General features: G+C 58.3%; 2 protein-coding genes across 6 annotated transcripts; one reads left to right on the forward strand and one right to left on the reverse strand.

The window, feature by feature from the left end:
* Positions 1-87: 87 nt before the first annotated feature.
* MAFK (MAF bZIP transcription factor K) lies at positions 88-14,539 on the reverse strand. Of its 3 annotated transcripts, none has more exons than XM_075515344.1 (3): positions 14,453-14,539; positions 6,174-6,253; positions 88-4,991 (listed from the first exon to the last, which is right to left on the reverse strand). In XM_075515344.1, exons 2-3 carry the CDS (start codon positions 6,207-6,209, stop codon positions 4,557-4,559), a joined length of 471 nt encoding a protein of 156 aa, XP_075371459.1. In that variant the 5' UTR covers positions 6,210-6,253; positions 14,453-14,539; the 3' UTR covers positions 88-4,556. The 3 variants fall into 3 exon arrangements, with proteins under 3 accessions (XP_075371459.1, XP_075371461.1, XP_075371460.1); XM_075515346.1 differs by lacking the exon at positions 14,453-14,539 and adding an exon at positions 8,351-8,531; XM_075515345.1 differs by lacking the exon at positions 14,453-14,539 and adding an exon at positions 7,204-7,370.
* On the forward strand, positions 12,329-27,913 carry LOC142416167 (lysosomal alpha-glucosidase-like). Of its 3 annotated transcripts, none has more exons than XM_075515343.1 (20): positions 12,329-12,712; positions 18,271-18,808; positions 18,998-19,143; positions 20,111-20,276; positions 20,787-20,883; positions 21,928-22,047; positions 22,311-22,429; positions 22,498-22,629; positions 23,410-23,520; positions 24,349-24,462; positions 24,638-24,722; positions 25,083-25,200; positions 25,562-25,695; positions 25,808-25,959; positions 26,138-26,286; positions 26,377-26,518; positions 26,720-26,818; positions 26,944-27,108; positions 27,190-27,336; positions 27,578-27,913. In XM_075515343.1, exons 2-20 carry the CDS (start codon positions 18,281-18,283, stop codon positions 27,638-27,640), a joined length of 2,787 nt encoding a protein of 928 aa, XP_075371458.1. In that variant the 5' UTR covers positions 12,329-12,712; positions 18,271-18,280; the 3' UTR covers positions 27,641-27,913. The 3 variants fall into 3 exon arrangements, with proteins under 3 accessions (XP_075371458.1, XP_075371456.1, XP_075371457.1); XM_075515341.1 differs by lacking the exon at positions 12,329-12,712 and adding an exon at positions 16,833-17,044; XM_075515342.1 differs by lacking the exon at positions 12,329-12,712 and adding an exon at positions 16,921-17,040.
* Positions 27,914-27,972: the final 59 nt, after the last annotated feature.

Genomic DNA, 27,972 nt, shown 5'->3' on the forward strand with positions numbered 1-27,972 from the left:
CACCAGGGACGGGCAGGCAAAAAATCCCAAGGAAAACACTCCACTGAAGACCAATTCAAGCTCCAAAAGGCTGACCATAGACCAGGGCAAGTCTGAAACCAGAAAATGCTTTATTGGAAAGGTACAAAAAAACCAGTCACTGCAGCTAAATTTACAGCAATAAATTACGTTGTGGCTGTCAAGAGAAAGTAATGGACACATACACAGGGCTATTCGCCTTACAAACAGGAATCCACATTGCTTGGTATATCAATAATTTATTTTATAATAAAAAAGCAGCACAAAAATAAATATTGAAATGAAATTACTGAGTAACCACAGAGGATAGAATGAGCTGGTGATAAAAAACAACTTAAAACAGAAGACTTCTATCATTAAAAAAATGAAAGCAAGTATCCACCATCTACGGAAACACCCCAGCAGACTGAAATACAGACGAAGGAAAACAAATCCACGTTACAAAAGTTTTTCATTTTTGTTTTGTTTCTTTTTTTTTTTTTTAAATAAAAACAATCATGACAATGAAGTTTAAATGATTCGAGAGAGAAAAAAACGCCACCTTCGCCTCCTCCCCGGGTCTGAGCCGTCCAGTGGCCTGACCGCTCCGCACTCCCATGGCATCGCGCCCAGCCCTGCCACAGCTCGCCTCCGCACCGGCTCACCCGCCAGCACCTCGTCCCCTCCCCGGAGCTGCGGTGTCACCCAGGTCTCTAAGCTTGCGCTTTGCGGTCTCCTCCGGCAGACGGTAGAGTTGGGCAAGAGCAGAGACGCTGACTTGCTTCAAAGGGATCTGGAGCTGCCCTGGAGGGAAAGGTTCCCCACTCCCAATAGAGAGCACAGCAAACACGTCTAGGAGAACAGAGATGTCCCTCCCGGTCCCTGCCCAACGCTTTCGTCTTCTCCTGCCTCCCGCCCGGCCCGCAGTTCCCACGTCACGCTGCGGATGGGGAGCAACCGAAGAAAGGCCAGGCCCAGGGGAGAGGATCCCAGCACTCAAATCCAGAGCCCCCGCTCCTCAGTGGGGCGGGGGGGGACAAATTAAGAGGGGCAGAGAAGGGAGCCCCGGCATCCAAACTACTGCAGCAAAGAGACAAGCAAGAGGTACGGCTGCGGGGGAGCGCTGCTGGAGCCGCCTGGGCAGCTCTGCAGGCAGCAGGCAGCTCCCCGCACGGCGCTCGCCCTGGGTGTCAGGCTTGCAAGTGCAGGATGGAGAGAAAAAACAAAATGAAACAAAAAAAAACCCAACAGAAACAAACCAAACCCCAGAGGAATGCAATGCGACAACCCCAAGCTGGAGGGCCCTCCAGGGCGGAGGGTGGAGGAGCTGGGTCTCCAACGCGGTCAACAGCTTTCGGGTCATTCCTCCCTCCACGTTACCTTGCAATTCTGATCCCTCTGTGGAAGTTTAGCCAGGACATTTCATTCCCCTCCAGGTCACCACCCAGGGAGCCCTGGACTGGCAATTTCTTTTAATAAAGATTTACAGTATCAAACTTGGAAAAAAAATTATTTTTTTTTTTACGAAAAATCTGTACGATAAAATGTATATAATTATATATTTATATATATATTTCTCTCTCTTTAAATATTTCCACGTGGTCCTTATGGATATCCAATATGGATTACCTACCATGGCTATGGTATCAACAGCTTTAACAACACCCAGGCCTCTTGTTCTTTATCGAGTGACCAGAGATTTAAGTGCCTACCAGCACTAAACTAGCAATCACTTGGACAAGCCTTTGGCACCCTTCCAAGAACTGGAAAAAAAGGAATACTTGGCCGCAAGGGAAGTGCCACGTAAAGATATGTTTCTCAACTCATTCCAACTACAAGAAGACCCCACAGAACAAAGTTCGACCTCCATCCCCCTCGGTGCGACTGGTCTGATTTCCCCGGTGGGGGGTCAAGGGCAGCCAGAGGGTGTTCCTATCTAGCCAGGAATGTTATGGAGCTCTGGAGCTGTTTTAAAGACTGGAAGCATTTGGGCATTTTCAAGTCAACTGGCCTTTTTCATTAAATTTTTCATTTAAAGCCCCAACAGTGCCAGGAGTCTCCATTTTGCCTGTTTTCGGAGGCACCTGTAAGGTCTGGGAAAGTTTCCAATGTCTGTGAGCTGGAGAACATGAGAGGACCAGGAAATGACAGTAACATCTTTCTCTTCCTCAGCTTCTGCTGTGGGAGTCAATAACTGGTACTGATACACAGGACATCGATCTGCCTGTTCGGAGATAGGGAGGGAGTGGAGGAGAAATGAGGTAACGCTAAGTGTCATCCAAACTCTACGTGTTGGAAAATCACTTGAAGGAAACTCCCTGCTCCCCTCCATAACACGTGGATCTGGCAGGGGTAACAAGCCTTCAGGAAGCGTTTCACTTACACCCTTTCTGGCTCAGTAAGGTCACGGATGTCGATGTTGAGGACTGAACGAGAACCAAGTCTGAGGTTTCTCTTTTCATTAACCTATTTCACAAAGGACCCTCCTGGGAAATCCAGAGACTCCGATGACAAGGTGAAAAGAAAAAAGAAAAAAAAAAAAAAAGGAAAAGCAAACTAACAACTTCTTCCAAAGACAAGTAGGGCTTCACTAAATCTCTACAAACTTACTGCCATTCAAGGCAAGACAAAGCCTCAAACAACAAATTATACTGGGTGTCAGATGCCAGTTCACTGTCCCCTTTGCAACAACAGTGGCACTTGATTATTCTCTTTCAGTCCAAAACACTCGTGAATTCTCCGTGATCTTTGTTTTCTGCTCTGGAGCCCAAATCCTCTAAGCTCTTATCATCTTAAACTTCAGCAATCTCATTCTCTTCTCACGTGCGTGACAACAGGCATCGTCCATTCCACAAGTCTCTGACCTGCCCTGCAAAACTCACAGTCCCTTTTCTTTCCTACTTCAAAAAGAAAAAAAAAAAAAAAACAACAACAAAACACACAAACACCAACATAGCTATGTTTTTTTTTTTTTACAGTGACCTGGAAACATTCGTCTTTTCAGCGCTGCTGCGCAACAGCAGAATCTCTACTTTCGGCTTCCCACCTCCTGCCCATTGCCGAGCCAGAAATCCCTCTCCCAAATCATTGCTCAGAGCCATACGAACGACTTCTCAATCCCAATTCTTCCGTCCCCTACACACACCGATTTTCCATCCTGCCTTCCGTGCGCCTCTCGGGATAATTCACTCATTCCCAAGAGAAAGCGTCAAGTTTCAGGGTCACATTCACACAGGTTGTCTGAACACTGAGGGTTGTACACTGTACTCTTTGGATCCCAACTTCAGCGCCTGACACGCTACGGAGAGGGAAAGACTCTCCCAGCTCCCATCTGACCTCCCCGTAGCCCTTCTCTGGTCATCAAAGACTGGTGAGCCCAGCTCTCCAGCTGGGATGTTCATTGCTAACCTACCAATGCTTTTGTCAAAGAGGAGTCTCTATAACTTCTCTCCTCCCGTCTGAATGCTATTGCCCTCTAGTTACACTTCAGTGCTTTAAAAACATCTTTCCGAAATACTCTGCACAAACCCCTTCTCATAGTGCTGATCCTAGCAGAACTGTCCCACCTTCTCGCAGCCAGTTCTGCCTCCACCTGGTAATACTTGCAGCATTTTTCCTCCTTGTCTCCCCTTCTCCCCATCACATGGCTCTTCACAGCATTTACTGTGCCTCCTTCCCTTCAGCTTCAGGGAATCCAGAAAAAAAAAAAAATAAAAGCCGCTACTTCAAGACTGCGGATCATTTGGAAGAAAAAAACTGCATAAATATACCCAATTCACAGGCACACCTTAGGGAAGGAGCTATCGGGAAACTTGGGCTTGGAATACAGGAGGCTGCAATGTAGTTTTTATAGGCCACACAGGTAATGGGGCATATTAAAATATGTAAAATATATATTTTTCCATATTTTAACAGCATGGATTGAAAACAAAAGGTTATTCCTAATGGGTGTGGTCAGACCCAAGCATTAGTCTCCATCGTCCTCCTGCTCCATCCACTCATAGCAGGATGAAATCTAATCCAAAAAGCCTATATCCCTGCCCTCGTAATATCAGATGGAAGTGGGGAAAGCAGGGGAGACCCTTCTTACAGGGAGTAGGATGCCACTAAAGGAAACTCTTTTTCCCATACATTCATCTCACATGATGATTTCTATGGTCCATCCGTTTCCTGGCTCTTGAGCATCATTTACGAAGACTCCGGAGGCTCCTCAGGTATCTTCTCCCAGCTGGAAAGCTGTCTACGGCTGAGAGGGGTTTGGGGAGGCAGGGGGAAGGAGGAAGCAGATCTTGCAATTTGTACTGCGTACAGAGCTCAAATCCTGGACACGAGAGGTTGATGGAGCCACCGAGTCCAGACAGAAGCAGCCAGTTAAGTTCCCTTTGTAGGTTTGGGGTTTTGGTTTTTTTTTTTTCCTTTTCTTTTTTTTCTATTTTTTGCACTTTTGGAAGAGAATTGTTAGAATGCCAATTCTTGACGTGACCAAGGACTCCGGAACAATGCATAAGAGCCTTTTCCCCTCCCCTCTGAAAGGCTGCTAGTTCCCCCCACCGAGGGCACTAGGACGCTGCTGAAAACGGCACAGAACTGGATGAGATTTCGGCTGATTTCACAATGGTGATGACACTGGTGGTGGCAACTTTGGTCGGGGTAATAGGCCCTCGCGCCACAGTACGAGCAAAGGTCTGGAGTGCTTCGTACTTGGAGCGCAAGGCGTCCAGCTCTAGCTTCATGCTGCTGTTTTCTCTGGCCAGCTTCTCCACCTCTTGCTGCAGCTCAACCCGCTGCCTCTCTAGCTCCTCTTTCTGAGTCACACGCTTGATGCGGCAGCTGGCAGCGTAGCCCCGGTTCTTCAGCGTGCGCCTCCGCTGCTTCAGACGGATGACCTCCTCTTTGGTGAGACCCCTCAGGTGCTGGTTCAGCTCCCGTACGGACATTGACACGAGTTCATCATCACTCAGCACTGGGGCATTCTCTCCTGACTCCTCCTTTACCTGCAAATACCAACAGCACAGGGGTAGCAGCAACCCTTACGTGAACGGCTGTTCTGGGTGAACAGCAAAAAGAGACAGGCCACCCCTCAGCAACGTGACACCCCTACCTGGAAAACACCCCCAAAGCACCGTAGAGAGCACATGCTCCACTAAAACATCTGGATAGAACACGGCAGAGATCTGAGCACTGCTGTTGTCTGGGTTTGGGTAACCCTCAAGTCAGAGAAAGCAGCAAGCCTTACATGCCCAGTATGAACTGAACAGTAAGATTTTTAAGGAGATAAATGTAAAGCAGACTGAAGCTCTTTGTGTTCCTTTGTCAGGACCCAGAATTCATACCGAATGCTAAAGATGGCACCTTTTCCCAGCATTATGTTGGGACACCAGTGCAGCATCTCAAAAACAGAATAGACACTTCTATGCAGGGTGTAATTCAGCGTTTTGTGGCTTTTTGTTGAAGGCTGCTCATCCAAGTAGTGAACAAAACCAACCCTCCTTGGTGTCAAGGACCACAGCCTGAGTTGGTTTTCCTGGTGCACAGGCCAGACTCTGAAGTTACATGAGAAAGACGCCAAGGCCTTGTGCCTTTTTCTCAAGCAGGTTTGCTGCCACAATTATTTTCAGAATCATTTAGGTTGGAAAGGACCTTTAAGACCATCGAGTCCAGAACCTTTAAGACCTCATCCTTTTGTCTCTTCAGAGACTGCAGGACATCTGGAACAAAGAGCTAAGACACTGGAAAGAAACTGCGACAATGCACGCACAACCCACGTGCAGACTGCCACCAAGCCGGTATGTCTGAGGCATTTACTGTCTCACGGATCTGAGAGACACCAGCTGAATATGTCCTTTCCCCAGTGCCTCCCAGTCCCGAGAGCAGAAGTACTTCATTGGCAGGCCTGGGAGCTGCCAATACCTGCTATAGTCAAAAATCTCTTGGATAGCAACTGGGATACTCTAGCCTCCACGCCATCCCGGAGACTTCAGACTTCTTTCTGGGTATCGCCGGTATGCTTCTACCCTAACCTTTCCTGTAGATAGTGGGAAATTGTATCGGCACCCATTTGTAAGAGTCTCTCAGAATGGAAAAGAACAGCCGTGTACGACGGACGCCGCACGGAGCATCGTTCTGCAACAGCCTCCCCTGCCACCCAGCATCGCCCACTTGGCCTTCTTTCCTACCTTTAATGCCTTGTTCGGTTTGGGATTAGTCGTCATAACCTGAGCACAGTCTTCCGGACAAAACCGCTCAGAAATTGCAACTGGAAAAACAAAACAAGATTTTCAGGTTACAGTAATCTCAGAGATGAAGGTACGAAGAAGATACCCAACACACGGTCCAAACCCCCAACTCAACCGCCATTAAAAGAAATAACCACACAGCTGTTTAAAACACTGGGATGGATTCAGAGATCAGTTTACCCCATTCGGATACAAGGAAGAGAGATTTGTGTTAAGCGCATTGCTTTGTAATAGCAAAATATGAGGTCTTTAGCATTAACTATGCTAAGATTAAGCAACGAAGACAGGGCAGGGAGGGGGGAAAGGGCCCCAGCTCCTGCCCCTAACAGCAGTTGGGCTAACCACCGCACACCGCCTCGCAACATGCCGCCCCTTCGCAGGGGAGCGCAGAGCGCGGCCGCCCAGGCCCAGTCACTCGCTCACCTCCCTCCGGAGGAATCCCAGACACTCAGAATGGCCTATTAGGGACTGAATTAAGAGTTACCTCCGCTCATAAAAGGCACTGAAAAGCCACAAGACAACAACTCCCTTCATTCTTATTTTGATTATTATTAACCCGGCTTGAAATTGAATCAGCAACCCAGAAAGAAGCTGCCTGGTCTGTAACCTGCTTTCAGTGCCGTCCCCACCCAAAGGAGACGCTACCAGAAAACACAAACAACAGAAACAAAAGCCCCCCGATAACAAAGCAAGGCAGGAGTTCGCCTCTCCCAGCGCACCAAGACTGTTGCTTCCCGATCCTCTCGGCCTCAGGCTGCCAGCGCTGACCTGCCTGATATTTCTAGTGACGTGGAGGCATGTCCACCGACGGAGAGACCATCCCTCTGCCGAGACGCTGCCCTTCACTCTCACCTTAGCCGGCGACTACACCCCTTCGATCAGCGCCTTGCAGAAAATGCACCTGCCCGCACCTCCGCCCGAAACCTTCGCCCCGCGGTGACGGCAGCACGGCGGTCCGTCGGGTACCTACCGAGAGAGAGGCGACCGCAGCTGTGCCACCATCACAGCCTCTGCCTATCGCTCCCCCGGCGGGGAGGGTGCGAGGCACCGGTCCCCCCCGGCGCTCGGCGGCTTCGAGGGCTGCACAGCCAGCGGCACCGCAGAGCGCGCAGCCTGTCTGGCGGGAGTCCTCTCTCTCTCTCTCTCTCTTTCTCCCCCCGTCCCCAGCCCAGCCCAAACCCTCCCCATTTCCACGTCTGCATCGTGTCACACATCCTAATCATTCATGAAAAATCCAGCCAAAGCATCCCAAGCATGATTCCCTTCTGATAGTTGCCATGGTGACCTTGGGAAAGTAGCCAACCCGGAGACAGTCGCCATGGAAACAGAGAAGCCCAAAAGCAATAATGACTTCAGGTCATGTCTGTGCAAAGACATCACGAGGTCGTCGGAGAGTAAACAAACTCATTCATATCTGCAAACAGGGGGTGGCGGGATTTGGGGGGGCGCAAAGGTGGGGTGCGGGGACCAGCGGGAGCCGTGTGGGTGAAGGTGCTGGCTCAGCCCGCGCCGCTGTCACTTGAATTTTATCAGTCGAGACACCTCATCGTCACACGACTTACGTAAAAAATCAAGACGAAGGGGGCGGGGGGAGAAATAATCCCGTAAGTGCAAAGCTGCAAGATACTATCCTAGATATTAGGGAGTGTTTTTAGGCGCCTCCTCTATTTTTAAGCCCGAGACAGCACAGCTCTCCATGTCTGGAGGAGGGACAAGGACAGCCGCACAGCGCACAAGCCAAGATGCTCCGTGATGAATGGACCACTTACAGCAACTGGTGTGCGCTGCATTTTCTAGAGCATCACCGAGTCCTTCCCTCCTCTCCTCCGGCACCGAACCCCACCCTGGGCACACCTCCAGCAGCCCCTGCCTCACCGGGGCCGCCGGAGCGGGCAGGGCACGGGGCAGGGGAGCAAGTCGCAGTCCCCAACGGCCACCTCTGAGGGATGGGGATGCGCCCGACCTCTGGCCGCCGCCACGCCGCACGTTCTGCAGGAGGGCTGACTGCAGGCAGGCGGGATCTCCCGCGAGCGCAGGCAACCCCTTCGGACCCCAGCACTGCCCTTCCGCCGTCCATCGCTTCCCCTCCGCGCCGGGCGTTCGCCACCCACCCCTACCTCCAGGCCGGAGGCGCAGACGTAGGCGCTAGCACGGAGGAGGAAGGAAAAAGCTCCTTGTCTTGGCCAAACGGTCCCGGCAAGTTCAGGAGAGCAGAGGCGCTGCCAGGGCGTAAAGGAAACGGCCGGCAGCCCCCTCCCTGCAGACGCGCAGCGCTGCGGGCCGCGCAGGCAGTTGGTGCCATAGTTATGCAGTGAGTCACCAGCTGTTTACAGAGTTTGAGAGCTCACATTCCCACAGCATCAGAAACTCTTCCTTCCCTCGGCATCCCCCCCTCCCTCGCCACCCCCATCCCTACAAGGAAAGGGGCACGCTGCCGTCCCGCTGGCGGCACTCCGCGCTGCTAAAACCGGAAAAGGAAAGTCAAAAAGGAGGGGGAGGCCGACGACAGACCCGTCACACCCACCGATTACACAAAAACCCTTTTGATCCTCACCCAGCGCGTCTTCAAAGCGCTTTCTACGCCAGCCGATGGAAAAACTGAACAGGGCCGCTTGGCTGCGTGGAGACGGAAAGAAATGTAAAATATCGTGGAAAACAAGAGGCGAGGGGTGAGGTTGCCTCCGGTGGGGGTCAGCGCGCGGGCTCCCCTGCCACCCCGAGCAACGCTGCGGCTCCACGTGACGAAACCCCTTCTGGTCACCTGTTGCTCCGTGTCACCAAAGCAACATCTCCTTACCCTGCGCGTTCCTCGGCGGACGGCACCGACGCCTTCGCGCTCGGCACGGGGTCTCGCGCTGCACGCCCGTCTCCCCCTGCACATCAAAGCACCCTGGATGGGCCGGCATCCCTCCGAGATGGGCTGGGATCCATCCTATTGCACCAGGGGCGATGTGCCAGAGCCGCTGCTGGCACGGAGATGAGCAAGGAGGTTCAGGGCACCGTCAGGCACCGTGACGCCAGGTCCTCCGCAAACAAGGGTGGGAGACGGGGGTCTGCCCCGACCCCGAGGGCAGGATTTGGTAGCGCAAGTAGAAACACTCAAACAAGCCCCGGTCTTGCACTCAGACACGGGTCCCAGTGTGAGTCTTATCTCTACACCAGGTGAACCCACAGGTGTGGCCCGGGCTCTGCTCGAAACCGATACAACAACACTCGCAACCCTCACCAACAGTCCTCCAGGGCCTCGGGCTCTGTCTCCATCTCCCCACCTACAAAATCCTTCCCATCAGGACTATTTGGGACTATTCAGCGACCAACAACAAGCAACTGAAATCGGCACGGCATCTCCCACAGTTAGAAGGCAAAACCCCATGACAAAAAATCATAAACCATCCTGCAAACACGTCAAATCCAGCAGCGTTCCCTAAACATGCCACACAGGGTTCTTCTGGGACCCTGCCTGCTATTTGATTACGAGAACCCTTTTAGTCTTTACCCTATTCCTGCCCTTCTTTTCTTAATTGCGTTTGCTGCATCACGTCTAAAATTAGGAGCTTAGCTTTTTGGAACGAGGACCACATTACATCTCTATCCTGTAAGCAGCAGGACACACTTTGAACGCTACATAAATAAAGCGGTGAGTAGTAATACACCAACTGTAAGGGGCAAAGGCTTTTCCAGTGCAGCTCCGCGCTTGTATTTAAAGCAAGTGTTTTGACTGTGGGTTACATAAAGAGCCCTTGTAATTCTGCAATAAAGTTACCCATTGACAGCCTTGCCAACGCCCTCTCCCTCTCTCAGACGACTCCTGTGCCTCTTGCAGCATCGTCCCAAAAACCTGGAAGTCTCCGGCTGACATCTCAAGCCTGACCATCTCGGCTTGGACCATCTAGAGATCCCCAGTTCCTTTGCTGTGAAAGGGGAAGACGGCAGAAAGCCTGACGCAGGCAGAGGTAGGACAGAGCTTTCCACACAAGGCTTGCAATTAAGAAAGAAAACATGCCAGAATGAGATTTCAGACTTTCCACGCCACAGGGCTTTCAAAGCGCGTTACGCATTAAGGAATTACTATAAAGTCACTGCCGACACCTGACAACTGCGGGTGAACTCGAATTTTAAAACTCCTTCTACACTGAAAGACAAACCCCAGCCAGAACATGACTGCCTGGCAGACAGCCCCACTGGTGTTTAGCTTCCATCCTCAGACATGTACAAACTGAAAACACGCAACCCTCACCTTCAGCCAGGCCAGCCACGACTTCCAGAGGGCAGAAAAACAGCGTAAGGTTCAAGCAGCAATGGGGATCTCTGCCATCGCATCTCAATTCAGCACCAACAGTTAGGCAGGGAATACTCTATTCATTCCCAAACACGGCGATTTAATTCCCAGGCAGCCGTTTTAGTAAAGTTACCCGAATTTCTCATTTATGCGCAAGTTATTCCCAGCTCCAGAGCGCTAGCCAAACAGATGTGCCTACCAAGGATAACATGAGAGCCGACAGGTGAAGGGAACTACAGATGCTTAAATCTTCGTCACCGTGCCTCTGCCGCTCGGAGGCACGACACAGATTCCCAGCACATTGCAGCATGGCAGGCAGAGCACCAGCCCTCTCCCCATCATTCAAAAAGCTATTCTCCTGCTCTGACAACCTTCACACATCCTGTAAGGCAGACTGACGCTTGTCACTCATTTGTAATGAGAGCGGGGAGGGATGGGCTGATGGTGTGAATCAGAGAGTAGAAGCATATGCGAGGCAATATATTTGACATGAAGAGAGAGAAGACACAAGGAGGGGGTGAGTCACTGTTTACTGTTCTAGAGGAGCTCCACGCAGCCCTCGCCCAGCTGGCCAGCTTTCCATTTCCCTTATGGATCGGAACCAGCATCCAGCAGCACAGAGGAGCTTCAGGAACCTTCAGAGCGCATTTGAGAGCTGCCAGGACGTGGCTCTCTGAGGCGCTCTCTGGGGAAGCCTGGACACGGATCAGACAGTCTTCAGTGGTTTGGTAAACAACCTAGTCAGATGCTGCAGAGAGCCTGTGGTTAGGAGCAGAGGATGCAGAGTACCAGGAGGGTACACTTGTGTGTCACCTCAGAAAATTCACGGAGGAGGTGGCTGTAGGGGAAAGGTACGCGGCAGACAGCCCCAGGACTGACAAGCATACAGCGCTTTTTCCATCACACGCTTATAAAACGCAGGGACAGAGCTACACCAGAATTACGCCTCAGCATCACTAGCCCAGAGATGCGTCTCCCCCGGACAGCCAAGCTGAGCCACCGAGCAACAAATAACTTGCTTGGACGCACAGACGGATCCTGGGGCAGAGCTGAGATTCCTAACTTCACTGCTCCTGACCCCACGTGCCAGCCACCGAGTCAGACATCTTCACCAACTGCTAATAATGGAACATAACGGCATCGCTATTCAGGGTCCCGCAATATTGCAAAGCAGTGGGATCTGCTACACAACCTGTCCCTCCGCTCGGGAGCGTAGCCGCAGGGTAATCGCTCTCATTACTGCCTTCTCCCCCTCAGTTCTTGTGTTGATAGTCACAGAGCACTGTACCGCTTTGTGCTTGCTTCAGGCTTGGAAGACTCTCTGCCCGAGTTTGAAGATAGCCTGAAACAATAGCTCAGACCGAAGTGGAAGCTGCCTGTTCATCTCTACAGGGTGCTGAGCCTGAAACTTCCTGATAATTGAAAGTGCTAGCGCTGCTCAAGTATTTCACAGCTGGATGTTCACAAAAATGATCAGTGAGCAAGCTTATCCCACAAACCCCGACTGCCGCGGGGGCCAGCGCTCCCAGCTGTCCTTTCTTCGCTTCCCAAACATCTCACACAGCTAGAGATTTTCAATACCAAGTTCTGCAGCGCATTCCACGCCATTAATCGTCTTCCACTGTTCATGGAAATAAGAGTGTATCAAGCTGATCTGTATTTTTCCCTTTCAGGAGGCAGACAGCGGTACTGAACTCCTTGCCGCAACAGATTGCCGAGACGGGCGACGGCGCAGAAATGAGATAAAACATGACAAAGCACACTGTCCTTGACAGGCAAGCAAAAACCAAGCTAACAAATTTCTGCCTCTGGTTCAGAAACACTTGCAAAGCAGGCTACGAGCCTGGCGTAATATAGCCAGGAACATTTAACACGGCTCAGGCGCAAAGCAACCGACAAGCTCAGAGCCCGCAGCGGCGGGCAGGGCGTCCTGACGGCGAGAGCCACCGCACGCCCCAATCTTGCGGCAATCGCCCCGTTGCCGGACCGCCGGCCGGCACCTCCGCCGGGTACGAGCAGAGTTAACTCGGGTGCCGCGCAGCCCTGCGTGCTGCCATTGGGCAACCGCGGCGTCCATCAGCTCTAGGAAGTGACTGCACGAGGAAGGCTTCTCCGCAGGCAGCACCGCATACACACGGAAGGAGAGGGGGAAAAGCGGAGGAACGCGCGCCCGTTTCATCAGTGAGAAAAAAATCACAAGGTAAATTCGTTTGCTGCTAAAACCCTGACAGCACCACAGTGCAACGTGCCGGGCTAGGGCGCAGGGCTGTGCTTCTCGACGGACAGGGCTTACAAAGACTGAAAGTTGAAGAAAAAGGCGTGCAGCTTTCTCGGGAAATACTTTCCTCTTACCGGCTCCCCCCGCCTCCGCAGTCCCAGCTCAGCTTTAGGACTACGCTGGCGAAGGAGGGGGCGGCCAGGTGAAAGTGAAAATGGAGGCCTTTCCCTTTTCTGTAACAACTTTGCCCAAAGGGGGCTCGTTCCTAATTTGAGACCTCATGGCCTGCTTTCGGCAGAATCCGTGAAATAAATCCTCCACGGAGCAGCCCGCAAGGGAGAGGAGCGGGCTCTCAGCCTGAGGAAGAGGAGGAGGAAGGAGGCCTTTCTCAAACAGACCCTGACACACTGTGAGAGTTGGGAGATCTCAGTTCCCCTCGCTCGTGGCCTGGATGTTTCCCCAGCTTATGCCACTGCCTTCTCTGGAGCTCGCTAGAGGTTCCCCCACCCACCCCATTTCTGACTAAATCCCCAAACTGACCCGCGCCCACCAGACGGTCACGCAGCAGCGCCCGCTCCCAGAACGCCGCCGTCCCCTTTCCTCCCACCGGAATGTCCCCGGCAGGCCACAGAGCACCCCCGTTCTCAGGGCTTCCCCCCCGCACACGCGTCCCTCCCCGCCAGCTCCGGGACCGGCCAGAACACACCACGCGCCTCTCCCCCTCTCAGCCCGAGGAGCAGCCGTGCTCGGGGGAGATAAGCCCCCCACCTCCCCGCCGCAGCCCTGACCCCCCACCAGCCCACTTCCCACCGGCGCTTCCCACCGGCGGCTGCTCCCGCCCGATAACGCGGGGCGCGGAGCGGCTCACCGAGCCCGCCGCCACGCCTGCCCGCCGCCGCACGCCGCTGCCACGCTGCCCGGCACCGGCTGCGCCCCGGCTCCCTCCGTACTACACAAGCAGCTATTTTTAGACGGCGGAGCGCGCGGCGTCACAACAGGTTTCCGCACATGTATTTTAGGAGCCATTCAACGGCGGAGGCAGGCTGCGCGCTCACCCTCGGGGGAAACACAAATAACAACCAGAGAGGGGACAGCATCGCCGAGGCGCAAGCCCGCCCTCCGCTCCCGAGGGGTCCCCAAGCCCCGCGTCCCCAGGGGTGCGGGGGGAGCCGCCGGCCCCCTCCCGCGGGCGACTGAGCAACGCTGGCCCCGCGCGGGGGTTGAGGCGGCGGGGAAGGCGTGACCGCGGGTCCCCGGGGCCCGCCGAGCCCCCGCCCCGGCTCCCCGGGCGCTTCGCGGCGGCCGGGCCGAGTGGCCGCCCGGCAGGCGCGGGCAGCGCTCCCCCGGCCCCCCCGCCCCCCTAACGCGGGGCCGCCACCGCCACCGCCCCCCCCCCGGCGCCGCCGCCGCCCCGCCGGGGCCCACGTGCGCGCCGCCCGGCCCGGCTCGGCCCGGCCCGGTGCGAGGGGCGGCGGCACCACGTGCCCGGCGCGGTGGTGACTCAGCACTTTTACCTCAGCCGCCCCGCCCGCCCGCGCCCGCCCGGACCCGACCGGACCGAGCCGAGCCAGACCGGGCCGAGCCGAGCCGGGCCGAGCCGAGCCGAGCCGCCCACCGCCCCCCTCCCCCCGCAAATCAGCGGCAGCGCGCGGCGGCCCCCCCCCCCCGCCAGCTCCAACCCCCCCCGCGCCCCCGCCCCGCCGCGCCCGGGCGGCTCCTCACCTGCGTGCCGGCGGGAGCGCGCGCGCGCGCCCGGGGCGGGGGCGGCGGCGGGGGGCGGCGGCGGGGGGCGGCGGGGGCGGCGGCGGGGGCGCTGCGCGGCTCCCTCCCTCCCTGCCAGCGAGTCCCGCGGACAACAACAAGCGCGGGGCGGCCCCCTCCCCCCCGCCGCGCCGCCGACCAACCAGCGCCCCCGCCGCTTCCGGCATGGCGCGTCACGCCGCGCGTCACCCCTCCCGGCCCCGCCCCGACGGCGACGCGTCACCCCTGCTCGGCCACGCCCGCGCGGTTCATTCATGGGGAAGGGCGCGGGGAGGGGGGCGGGGCGCCGCCGCCGTCACGTAGCCGCCACCCCGCCCGCGGCGTGCGGCGCCGAGCGCCGCGCCCCGGCCCCCGCTCCCCTCGCCGGGCTCTCCCCGGCTCCGTGCGGGCCCCTCTCCGAAAGCCGCCGCTGGCGCGGCGCGGCCGGCACCCCCGGGGGTGGGTGGGTTTGCGGGGGCCCGGGGCAGGCGGCGGCGGGGGAACGTGCCCTGGACACCGTGAGGCTCTCGGGGGTGATGGGAGGCTATATTGGACCCCGGGCTCCATGAGGCGGCCGCTGGCAGGGCTTGCCCTCCTCCACCGGGCACCGGACCGGCCTTCGCCCCGGCACCGCCGGGTCTCAGAGCCCCCCCCGAGCGCTGCCGCAGGTCCGGATCCTGCCCCAGGGCCAGATCCTTGCTCTTTGCTTGTACAATTGCGAGAGCTGCTAACACAACACCCTGACCCCAATGGCGTGAGCGGCGTTTCGGACCCCGGGAACATCCAGCAATGATGAAAATGCATCAAAACAATGTAATAACATGGGTGGTTGACCAAACCCAACTGCCTCCATCGAAACTGGGCTCCCTTTGATTTTTTTGGGTGCGTAACTATATTAGAAAGTCTGTGTCGGCCCCGTGCAATTTGCGCTTTCCAGCCTCAGGGCCAAATATCCTCGCTGGAGCAGATCTAAGGGCCGTAGTTGAGGCTTTGAGTAAGATCCCGTCTTTCGCTGCTCCCTTTGCACAACACGAGCTGCAAAACGTGGGGAGACACACGTCTGGCACAGCCCCACGGGTCCGCGTGGCCGGAGCGAGCCCTGGCTGAAGTGGGGTTTGGGCAGATGCACCACCCCGCTGTTAAGAAACCCCTGTTTTTTATTGGAACTGAGCTTAACGAGGTTGGTTAAAGCTCCCAGGCGATGGCACAAAGCTGGCGCCTGCTGTGACTGCAACGGCGTTGGCCTTCACCTCTCCCAGATTTGCAGACTCTGGTTGAAAAGCTGCCCCAGGCGCTGAGACGGAGTGAGCTCAGGGTTGGAGGGCAGATTTCACCCATCCCTGTGGTCCCCACTGATGCCTCTGAGGTTTGTCTCCAGACCTTCTTTACATCCATGGGGGGTTCTGGTGGCTCAGAGAGCCAAGACAAGCAAGGAAAAGGGTGCTGGTGGTGGGAGCCTTGGGTCCACCCATGTCCCCAGGACCGCCACCTGCCCCCATGCCCTCTCCAGGTGGTAATAACCAGGAGTGGCTGGAGCTGTCCTGCATCATCCAAGGCTTCTCCCTGAGACAAGTACAAGATAGTGGTCCCCAAGGGCAGGAGGGATGGGCTGGCTGCGTCCTGGGTGGGGGTCTCACCCACCATGGTGACAGCCCCATGCCTGGGGCTCACCAGAACTGAGGTATTTTCCCCTATCTTTGCAACAACGTGGGTTTGACAGATCACATATGGCATGGGGGGGATCGTGTCGCCTGAAATTCTGTTTCTGGGTGAATCGTCCTGTTCACGACAGCTCTTACTTTTTGTTTTCATTCCCTGGGGAAAGCAACTCTGCTCCAAAGGTCTGTTGTCCTTTGCTGCTGACCTTTAGACTGCAGTGGCCTTCGATAGTAAACAGCGAGCAGCTCTCCAGTCCCCCAAGAGTGGGAAAGCCTGGGCAGGGAGCGTGCAGATCCATACATTTGTTAACCAGATGAACAAGGAGTGCATGGGAGAAAGGACCTCTGGTGAAAACCTGGATGGGAAAAGGGCTTTGTTTTGGGAAGTGTGGGGTTTTGTGGACCTAGCCCACCCACTATGTGCTCAAAACATGCCCGGGATCACAATTCCCTGAAGCCACGGTGCAGGATTCAGCACAGGCACCTCTTTCACGCTGCTTTGGGTCAAGTGCTCTCACCCTAAAAGGAGGGTAGAGGCATTAATACACTGAGTTTTGAGCCCCTGCGTGCATCCAGGCTAGGGAAAATCTAAAAAAACGGCTAATCTCCCATATTCTCCACCTCGGGGCTTTCGAACAGCAGTGAGTGTAGATATATATATTAAAAAAACAAAACAAAACAAAACAAAGCACACGGACCAGAGGAGCGAGCGGCTGAGAAGTCGCCGGAGGGGCGTATGTGGAGGCGCTGCTACTAGAGAGGAGCGGTAGGAGCTGGGCGTCTTGTAGGGTTTTTACGGTGGAGCAGGCAGAGCTGCAGCGGCTGGGAGCCCTGCCTGCCCGCTGCCTGCTGCCCGCTGCCTGCTGCCTGCCCGCTGCCTGCCCGCAGCCACAATGTCAAGAGGAGACACGTGTATGTAAGCGCCTGGCGTGGCCGGAGCGGGGCCCAGGCAGGCCGGGCCGGGGGGGCCCGGGGTGCGATGCCTCCCCGTGCCGGGCCGGGGACCCCCCCAGTGCCACCGCTGCAGGGTGACATCGCGGGGCGGCCTGGCGTGAGCATGGGTGCATGGGCTGGTGGCATGCAGAGGTCCCCGGGGTTCGCATGCCGGGTGCGACGGTGCTCGCCGGCCGCGGCGGGTGGGTGCTGCCGTCCCCGGCGCCACCCACGCGTGGGGAAGCGACCGGCGATTGCATAAGGCTGAGGCGCTGCGTGGGGCAGGCGCTGCCGCTCAGGGGTGGCTTCGGAGCCAGGCCCCGGCAGGTTGAGCCATTTTGGTGCCGGAGCTGGGGGGGGGGGGGGGGGCTGCCGGGGAATAAAATCTGCTTTTGGGGGAGAACCGTTTTGCTGAGCCTTTGCAGATTGCAGAGCGGAGGTGAGCGGGCTCGGAGAGCCTATGGCTTGGGCAGGAGATGGCGAGAAGAAAGTTGTGTCTCTTATTTAAGGTACTGAGATTGCTCCCGGCACTCAGCAGGAGCGTGGGGGTCTCCTTCGCTTACAGTCCGGGAGATGTTTGCCTGAGAGGTTGTTAAAATCAGATTTTACCAGTGGGAGGCAAAGACTGACAGCATATTCCCTGCCATCCTTCGCCCAGCCCTCCCCGGGGCTGAAACCTCTGACTCAGGGCTTTGGGCGCTGGCAGAGGATGCTCTGGAGCAGAGCAGAGGATGCTCGGAGCAGAGGATGCTCTGCACCTCGGAGCCATGGTTCCCAGCACCACGGCTCTGCTCCGATGGGCAGAGGGAGCTCGGTTTTGCTTGCAGCTTCCAGAAACACTGCAGCCCATAAATTCAGACCTGGGAAAAACTCCTTGAGGGGCCGCTCTGCCATCCCCTGAAAGCAGGGGGGGTTCAGGCGGATGGTGCTCTGTCCCTTGGGGCTGCCGGAGAGTCATGTGGCAGCATCTTTCCACACTCCAGCAGGGTCAGGACCACCCAACCCTGGCAAAGCCGTCCTTTGCCGAGTTTGCTGCATGCATCTTAGCTGAGGGCACAGACCTCACGGTGCAAGGTGCTGAGGCAGGCAGAGGCCGGCAGGCTCTGCCTGAACCACGGGCGTCAGGAGCGGGGCAGCCGTCCTCGAGGCTTGGGCGAGCTCTCCCTCTCTGACTCCTTCACACTTGCCTCCATTTCCCCCTCGCTCCAGTGCCAGGACGATGAAGTCGTACCAGAAGCTGACAACGGCGGTGCCGCAGCCAGCGGCATGCCGGGTGGAGGAGGAAGGGGCCGCAACGACGCCCGCCGGCCATGGGAAGCTGGCCCCATGGTGGGTGGGCAGCGGGCTGCTGGTGGCTGCTGTGCTGCTGAGCACCATCACCGTCTGGGTGCTGCGGCAAGTATCGGGGGGCTGGCCCGGACCCGCGCTGCCCCCCAAATGTCTCCTGGTACCTGAAAGCCACCGCTTTGACTGCTACCCGGAGCGGCGTGTGGTGGTGACCCAGGAGCTCTGTGAAAGCCGGGGGTGCTGCTTCATCGAGAGCCCCCCGCTGGAGGGGGGCAAGCGGGGGGTGCCATGGTGCTTCTACCCCCCCGACTTCCCCAGCTACACCCTGGAGAGCCTCAACCAGACAGCACTGGGCATGGTGGGCCTGCTGGTGCGGAGGGAGAAGGCCTATTACCCCCAGGACATAGAGATGCTGAGGCTGGACGTGGAGTTTGAGACAGACACGCGGCTGCACATCAAGGTGAGTTCCCCGTGGCTGCCCTCCAGAGCTCGTGACCGCACTCCATCCCATAGGTGACTGTCCCCTGCTCAGACCGAGTCTGGAAGCTACTGTGCTCCAGGCATGGCTGTATGTGGCCTCAATGAGCATCTCCAACCCTTTGCCCTCTTGATTTGCTGGTCTTTAAAGCGCGTTTTCTCCCTTTTGCAGATAACGGATGCGGCCAACCCACGGTACGAGGTTCCCCTCGAGGTTCCCCGGGCAATGAAGAGAGCAGAAAACCCCATCTACAGCCTGGATTTCTCCCGGGACCCCTTTGGGGTGCTGCTGCGGCGCAGGGCAACGGGGACGGTGCTGTAAGAACCCACCTCCTCTGTATCCCCCACAGCGGGTGGGGGAAAGCTCATCCCACCCTAGGCAGGCTCCAGCATGCTTCCCAGAGGTTTTTCCTTAGGGAAAACCACACTGCAGGATCTCCAGCCACTAAGTACTCTTCGTCTTCATCTTTCCAGCAGTGCTCATGTGGGGATGTGGCAGCACGTGGCTTCCCAGCCCCATGGGCTGGCCACATGCTTGCTGTGGCCGTGGCAGGGCTGGGTGGGATCAGGACCTCTCCAAAAACCTCCCAGTGCCCTAATTCCTCGCCAGGTCCTACAGCAGCCAAACACTGTGCAGGTCCCCGGCATGTCACCAATAAGGGACCTGGTGGCTCGGGGAAAGGGCCACCAAAGGCTTGTGGCTTTGCCTGTTTCACCGTGCTTTTGGGTTTCCCTGGCTGTCCAAGCTACAGGGATGCCCACAGCTCCAGGATTTTTGTGGAAAAGGACTGCAGGTGGCTTTGCTGTGGTGCTCTCAGTCACCTCCCTGGCTTTGCCCACACTAAGCTATTGGTGTGCACCAACGGCTGGTCGATGTATGGCCAGAGTGTTTTGAGATCCCATCCTTTCTTCCTCCTTCCTGGCGCCTGTGGTCCGTACTTTACTTGGGAGCTGTTTATCAGCAACGACAGGCTGAGAAACCCCACCACGGCATTGCCTCAGTGGTTAATAATAACCTGAGTGGAAACTTCTGGTGTCAAAGGCAAGGCTGCACCATGCTGGGTCAGGCTGGCACAGGCTCGGGCTGCGCCTCGTGTCCAGCCAGACCCGAATTTGCCACCTGGACCAAGGTGTTGGGGCTGGATGCAGGGTGGGACATACACTGCCATGCTGGCCCTTGGGATGCTTCGAGAGGGAAGGGACCAATTGTTAGTGGGCAAATGGATCCGGATGGATCCCAGCATCCCCTCTTGACTCTCTCTTTCCCTTGGTATCACCCCGGCAGGATGAACACCACCGTGGCCCCCTTGATCTTTGCTGACCAGTTTCTGCAGATAGCCACATCGCTCCCGTCCAGGTTCCTCTACGGGCTGGGGGAGCACCGTGGCACCCTCCTGCACAGCCTGGACTGGAGCACCCTCACGCTGTGGGCACGCGACGTCCCTCCCACGGTACCATCTCCCCCCTCCCCGCGGGGGTGCAGGGGGCGAGGATGGGGGTACCGCTCTCCAGTGCATTGGGCAAGCCCTGGGAAAACATGGCAGGGGGTGGGCAGCAGCACTGGGAGAGGCAGGGGGTGGTCGAGACCAACGGGCAGATATGTGCCAGGGAGGATTTCAGAGCAATTGCAAAACGCTCTTGGCACTCCAAGGGCCCCGGGTGTTTTCCGCTCCACCCTGCCACTCGTGCAACAGGTTGCGGCGAGGCAGGAGGTTTCTCCCTCGCCCAGCCCAGCTCGGTAGCAGCCCCCAAGCTGCGAGGAAGAAGCAGCCTCCCGTGGCCTTCAGCACCAGCTCTGAAACCATCCTCATCCCTCTTCTTGTCCTCCACGGGGGATGACAGATGCCTGGTTAGGTGGTGGCAGGAGATGCATCTCGGGGCCATTTATTCGCCTCTGGTGACGTGGGGCTCTCCTGCTTTGCCTGGGAGCTGCTCTCTCACCCGGCACCTCCTCTTTGCAGGAATCATTCAACCTCTACGGCGCTCACCCCTTCTACCTGCTGATGGAGGAGGGCGGAGATGCTCATGGGGTTTTCCTCCTCAACAGCAATGCGATGGGTAGGTGTCCCAGGGGACCCCGGCTGGCTTGTCCCTGGAGGATGACCCGGCAGGTGGGGACAGATGGGAGCTGCCAGAGCGGCCGGTTTGGGAACTTGGGGCCAGAGGAAGCCGTAAACGGGAAAGATGTGGTTTGATGGCTCCGTTATTGAGCATAGCCATCTGTTTCCTGGCTACAGCGAGGCTCTTTAGCAACTGCCGAGCAGTTTAACCACACGCCCAGCTGCCAAGTTGCCGTCAGAAAAGCAAGTCCCTCGCATGCGGGTCCGTGCCTGTTTCCCCTCCGCCCCAAATGGCCTTGCCCCCAGGTCCGGCGGCGTGGCACGGCTGGGGCACAGCCAGGGATGCCGTCTGCCACCCGCGCTCTTCCAGCTGTGCTCCGCCGGCTGCGGCCGTGGGATCTGCCTGTGCGTGCCAGCTGATAACGCAGCAGCTCCCGCGGGCTCCTGCCGTGTCGTGGACGGCACCGGTGACCACCCGTCCCTCCCAGCAGCTGCCGCTTGCAGCCAGCTGGGCCGATGCTGCGCACGCCGGGGCTCTCGTAGCTCCAGCTGCCCTCGGCTTTATTGCAATGATGCTCCCGAGGAGGAGCTCGCGGGAGATGCAACCACTGGAGCTGAGGTTTGCGGGCTCATTTGTGTGAAAAGCTCTTCCCAGGAAAGCCCTTGCTCCCACATGCTGGCTTGTACAAGTAGCTCTCAATTCACTTAGGAGGGGATTTTGGGGGAGGACGTGAAGGAAAGCCCTGCATGTGCTTGGTCTTTAAGTGGAAGCCAGGAAAACAGCACAGCTTTGGGCTTAAAGAGCAAATTTTTAAGATAGTGAGCTTTCTCCTCGCGTAAGCCAGCGATCTCCCTGGGCTGCAATGATTTAAGCCTCCAGACGCCTGTTTAGCATCCGCTGGGCACAAGGCAGGGATTTCTCCATTCCCCTGCCGGAGGCTGAGCATTGCCTGTGTTGCTGCCTGGTCCCTGCCATGGTGGTCGGGGTCTGGGGGTTGCTCCCCAGTTCTCACTGTCTTTTTCTCTTCCCCCTCCTGCAAAGAGGTGGCCCTGCAGCCCGCTCCAGGCCTGACCTGGAGGACCATCGGGGGCGTGCTGGATTTTTACATCTTCCTGGGGCCCGATCCCAACATGGTCATCCAGCAGTACCAGCAGGTGATAGGTAAGTGCCTGCAGCCCGACGTGGCCATCTGCAGGCATCTTCCCCGCACCCCCATCCCTGTCTCACCCCAGCTTCACCACCGTCCCCAGCCCTCCCAGCTGGGGAGGGGTCAGCGGTCCCCAGCCGTCCCATCCCCAGCCCTCCCAGCACGTCGGGGGTCAGCGGTCACCTCCTTTCTCTCTTCTTCCCTTCCGCTCCCATCCTTCTGAGATGCTGCTGTCATCTCGGGACACCCCATCCGTGCTCCTGCTCTCTCGCTGCAGGTTTCCCGGCCATGCCGCCCCTCTGGGCGCTCGGCTTCCACCTCTGCCGCTGGGGCTACGGATCCAGCAATGAGACCTGGCAGACTGTGAAAGCCATGAGGAACTACCAGATCCCCCAGGTAACCCCCCAGACCCGTGGAGGGGGGGTCCGGACTCTGTCACCCATCCCTAAGCCTCTGTCCCGCAGGATGCACAGTGGAATGACATCGATTACATGGATGGGTACCGGGACTTCACCTTCGATCCCCACAAGTTTGCCTCCCTCCCTTCGCTGGTGGAAGACCTCCACAAACACGGGCAGCGCTACGTTATGATCTTGGTACTCCCCTTCCTCTCCCCTTGTGCTGTCTTTGCTGCACAGCCAGGATGCAAGGCAGAGGCGTAAGGGATGCTCGCGGTCCCGGCTGATCATCCCCGGCCCTGGGGATTTTTATCCGAGGTCGGTCCCCAGTGCTGGGCAGGCGGCTGTAAACTGCCGCTGGAAATCCCCCTAATGCAGGGACTGCGGAGACAGAGGCCAGGTTCTCGTGCTGTGCTCCTGTCTGCTGCGGGAGGACAAGAATGCCCCTGTCCCCCATGAGCGAGAGAATGGAGGAACTGCGGGTCAGGCTATTTAACTCGTGGGTGCTTCGCTCGGATGCCCCCACATCCCCACGAGTGCTGGGATCTCGTGACCCAGCTATGATCTCCCTTCTCTCCTCTGCAAGGAAAGGGGATGCGGGTTCTGCTTGCTGGGGGCAGTGGGGACCAGGGGGTCCTGGGGAGGGAAAGGTCAGGTTCCCTCCCCGTTGAGCTCCCCATTGTAGCCCAAGCCTGGCCATGACCCGACGTTTCTTGCATAAGCGCAAGATTTCTTATATTTGTCCCCCCCTCCCCAAAACGCCCTAACCGGTCCTGGGGACTTGCAGAAGTGGCATTTTAGAAAACATGCCTGGAAGTGTTGAAGCAAGTTTCTGTTCCCCTTGGGGGAAACAGCCGCCGTGTGTGGGCTCTGGCTGACCCCGTCTGGGTTGTCATCTTCTCTGAATCACACCGGCCTGGCAGGGGGAAGGGGCCATGGTCTGCCGGGAAAGGCACTAACCCTCTGCTCCGTCCCCAGGATCCCGGCATCAGCAGCACCAACCCTCACGGCTCCTACTGGCCTTTTGATGAAGCCTTGAGACGGGGCTTGTTCCTAAACACCAGCCAAGGGCAGCCACTCATCGGGCAGGTGAGGAGCTCCAGGGGGAAATCCCAGCCCCCCAGGGCCGCGCAATAGCAGGGCTGGGATTTCATCCCTCGCGCTGGAGGGAAAGCCAAGCGGCCGAGGGACCTCTCCGGGATGATTGCCAGAGCCTGGCTCAGCCCTCAGCCTCACATGTCACCTCCCAGCATCTCCACCGGCCCCAGGAGAGGCACCCGTGGAAGTCATATGAGCTTAACGGGGTTGGCGGTGCCACTCGAGGCCGGTCATCTGATTTCTCTCCCTTCCTGTTGCTGGGGTGAGGGGAGGTTGTCTGCGATGGACACACGCCTCTGGATCTGCTCCACAGCGGTTCCCTCCCAGTTTGTCCCCCCCTTTCCCAGCCGTTTACTCCCACTGGCTCTCCCTTGCCATCTACAAGGAGGGGGCTTTTAATGTAGCCTGGAAACATGGGGAAAAATTAATCAGCCAAAATTCCTGGAGTGAGGCAAAGCGTGGGGAAATCACGGCTGTTCCCTGATGTGCCCTGGCTTGGGTGGTATCAGGGCTTGCGCAAGCGGAGGCAGAGCAGCTGCTCCGTAAGCACTGCTGCCCGCCTGGCCCCCCGCCCCTCGCCCCTCTGCGGGGGTGTCCCCAGCGCCCCGAGGCTCTCGGGTACCACGGAGGCAGGAGGGATGCTGCGTGTGCAGCATCCAGGACTTGAAGCAGTCAGCCCAGGGTTATCTTCTGTTTTATTGCCCATTTCAACCCCCGGCGCTTTGACATGCTCACGGCCCCCCGGCACCCTGTTCGCCACAGCAGCCCCCCCGTGAGCTGCCCGTCCGCCAAACCTGCGATTTTGTGGTGTCCCCGCAGGTCTGGCCCGGCTTCACTGCCTTCGCAGACTTCTCCAACCCAGACACACACCAGTGGTGGCTGGAGAACCTGCAGCACTTCCATGCCCACGTGCCCTTCGACGGCCTCTGGATCGTAAGTCCCTCCTTGCCCTCAGGTCACTCCCTGCCGGTGGCTCAGCTCGCGCCTGGTGCGTGTCTCTCGCCAGTCCCGGCAGGATCATCTGTCCTTCAAATGCAGCTTTTCCAGGTCTATCCACTAATCCCCAAAACCTCCCCCTTGAAAATGTTCCGCGATTTTCTTTCCTTAGGACATGAATGAGCCATCCAACTTCATGGATGGGTCTGAAGACGGCTGCCCCCCGGGAGAGCTCGACAGCCCACCGTACACCCCGGGTAAGGACAGAGATGAAATAAAGGCTGGGCTGGTAGGTACCGCGTGCTTTGAAATCGCTGGCGGCCGAGTGCTATGGGAGAAAACCGTTTTTAAGAGACATCGTGGCTCTGTTTTACACCCTGAACGTCTCCATCCCTACTTGTGTGTGCCGGTATCTGTGCCCAAGCCCTGCACGCTTCCTGGGGCCATGTCAGGGTGCAGGATGGGACCATCTGCGTGAGCTTTCGGCGCTGGGTTGGCAGCAATGGCTGGCTTCTGTGTGCGGGAGGGCTGGCCCAGAGCCAGCAAGTGTGTGCGGGGGTCCGCATCCCCTGCACCCCCCCCCACCACGTGCCAACGGGGACTCTCCCTCCTGGCAGCCGTGCTGGGCGATTCCCTCTCTGCAAAGACGGTGTGTGCCTCGGCGAAGCAGAAAGCCTCGGTGCACTACAACCTCCACAACCTCTACGGGCTGATGGAAGCCAAAGCCACAGCGAGGTACCCGAGCATCCCGCTTCCCGCCGGCCTGGGGATGGGACGGGATAAAACCCTGCTGCTCAGGGCTGTGTAGGAAAAGGACAAGGATTTGAGTGCCCAACCAAAAGGGGAGATGCTCTGGCTGCTTGCAGCCTCCGGATGCAAATAAGGCAGAGGAGGAGGGGAGCCAGCGCTGCTTCGGGAGGGGTGGGTGGATGAGGCCGGTCCTGGCGCTGAGCCTTCCCTGTACCGCTCGAGCCGACCCTCTGGCACTGCAGGGCTGTGGTGGGGCCGGACCTCTCCCTCCACTTTTGAGCGATAAGGCGATCTCCTGGTGGGCTGCTCTCACCTCCTGCCCCTGGCTCTCCCCCTTGTCTTCCAGCGCCTTGATCCAGATCCGGGGGAAGCGTCCCTTCGTCATCTCCCGCTCCACTTTCCCCAGCCAGGGCCGGTACTCGGGGCACTGGCTGGGCGACAACTGGAGCCAGTGGAAGGACATGTATTACTCCATCCCAGGTGGGTGGCATGGGCTGCACGCAGACCCCCCCTACCAGCTCCGTCGAGCTTTCTGCTCGTTCGGAGACATCTCCAAAACTCCCTGCGCCCTGCTGATCGTCCCTGCCCTCAGGGCTGCTGAGCTTCAGCCTCTTCGGCATCCCGCTGGTTGGGGCGGACATCTGTGGCTTCTCCGGCAGCACCTCAGAGGAGCTGTGCACCCGCTGGATGCAGCTCGGTGCCTTCTACCCCTTCGCCCGCAACCACAACACCCAGAATGAGAAGGTCGAGGGCAGCGTGCCTGGTGGGAGGCATCCCCGGGGTGGGGTGCGGGATATAGGATGCGGGATGCGGGATGGAGGATGCGGGATGCGGGATGCGGGATGTGGGATGCAGGAGGGCAGGGGCAGTGGGGATGCCTGACAGAGGTGGGGTGGCCACTGACTCCCCGCATCTCCCCCAGGCCCAGGACCCGACGGTGTTCAGCCCCGCGGCGAGGACGGCCATGAAGGACGTGCTTCTGACCCGCTACTCCCTCCTGCCCTTCCTCTACACCCTGTTCCACCGTGCCCACCTGCAAGGGGACACCGTCGCCCGGCCCTTGTTCTTTGAGTAAGAGCATCCCCACCGGGAGCTGGGGAGATGCTTAGGCTGGATCACGGAGAAGCGGCTGATCCGAGCGGCGTCTCCGTCCCGCTGCAGGTTCCCCCGGGATGTGGCCACCTTGGGGCTGGACAGGCAGTTCCTGTGGGGCCGGAGCCTGCTGGTGACGCCGGTGCTGGAGCCCGGCGTGGACTCGGTCACAGGCTACGTCCCCCGAGGCGTGTGGTACGACTTCTACACGGTGAGGAGCACCGTGGCGCTCGGCCGGGGGCCGGATGGTCCCCGCTCAACCGTCTTGGGGCTGCGGGTGGGAAGCCGCGGCTGTGCCCAGCAAGCCCCGATGGAGGAAGGGGTGGGGGTGGCTGCTCCCCAGACCCATGCCCAAGCCCACCACCATGCCCCTGACCCCCTCACACCCGTGTCTCTCTGGCTGCCTGCCCAGGGCTCCTCGGTGAACAGCAGCGGGGAGATGCTGAAGATGTCGGCCCCCCTGGAGCACCTCAACCTGCATGTCCGGGAGGGTGCCATCCTGCCCACCCAGGTGAGCGCCCACCCATCACCTCCCCAGGGGCTGTCCACAGCATGTGTCCCCCACCAGCACCTCTGCTCCCAGATCCCCATCCTGGGTGCTCACAACCCTACATCACCCATGTCTTTGAACCCCAGAAACCGGGGACCACCAGCAAGGCGACCCAAGGGAATCCCCTGCGCCTCATCGTGGCCTTGTCCTCGAGTGCCACCGCCTGGGGGGACCTCTTCTGGGACGACGGCGAGAGCCTGGACACCTTCGAGCGGGGCAGCTACTCCTACCTGGTGTTCAATGTCACGCAGGTGGGACGCGGTGGGGCGGGCAGGGGTGGGGGGGGCCTGTGGCACCTGGCCACCTTGAGCTCATGCAGTCCTCTCCTGCAGAACATCTTCACCTCTACCGTCCTCCACGCCAGCACCGAGGCCACCGAAGTCACCATTGGCACACTGAGCATCTTTGGGGTGCGGGAGCCGCCCAGCAAGGTCCTTCTGAACGGCCAGGAAAAGCCCTTCTCCTACCTGGACAACCAGGTACGGCCCCATCCCAGGGTGCCCTGTCCTGGGGGTCCCCATCCTGGGGGTCTCCATCCCTCCTCTCCCAACCCTTGTCACAGGGGTGGTGGCCGAGGAGGTGGGTGGGGACGCCAGGGTGGCTCTCCTGCCATGTCGGGGTTCAGGGGGAGCGGAGCTCAGCCAAGCTGGGTAGGGGGAAGGATGGTCCACGTCCCCCCGGCCGAGGCTGTACCCCAAAATGTCTCCTCTCCTCCCACAGGTTCTCACCGTGAGTGACCTCGGCCTCAGCCTCAGCCAGGGCTTCTCCCTGCGGTGGCTGTGAGCGGGGGACCGCAGGGTCACCCCCACCTCACCGAGACCACCCGTCCGGCAGACGTCTGATGCTCCAGCCCTTGAGGCCGGGACGCCGCCATGGAGGAGGCACCAGTGGGGACTGTCCCCTGCTGCCGCGCGGCCCCCCTCCAGCATGGCTGGGGACGGGGGGGTGGAGGGCGCGGGGCGGGGGCTTGGCCGCCGGGTGCCCCCCGGGTGGTCCCGGGTGGGCGGTGTGGGTCGAGGTGTGGGTGCCCGCGGTCCCTGCTGCAATAAAGGCATGTGGAGAGCTCGTCCTGGGAGCACGACGTGGGGACGGGGGTGGTGGCATGGGGGGCGAGG

Source organism: Mycteria americana, chromosome 12 (assembly GCF_035582795.1).
Source record: "Mycteria americana isolate JAX WOST 10 ecotype Jacksonville Zoo and Gardens chromosome 12, USCA_MyAme_1.0, whole genome shotgun sequence".
Lineage (NCBI taxonomy): Eukaryota > Metazoa > Chordata > Aves > Ciconiiformes > Ciconiidae > Mycteria > Mycteria americana.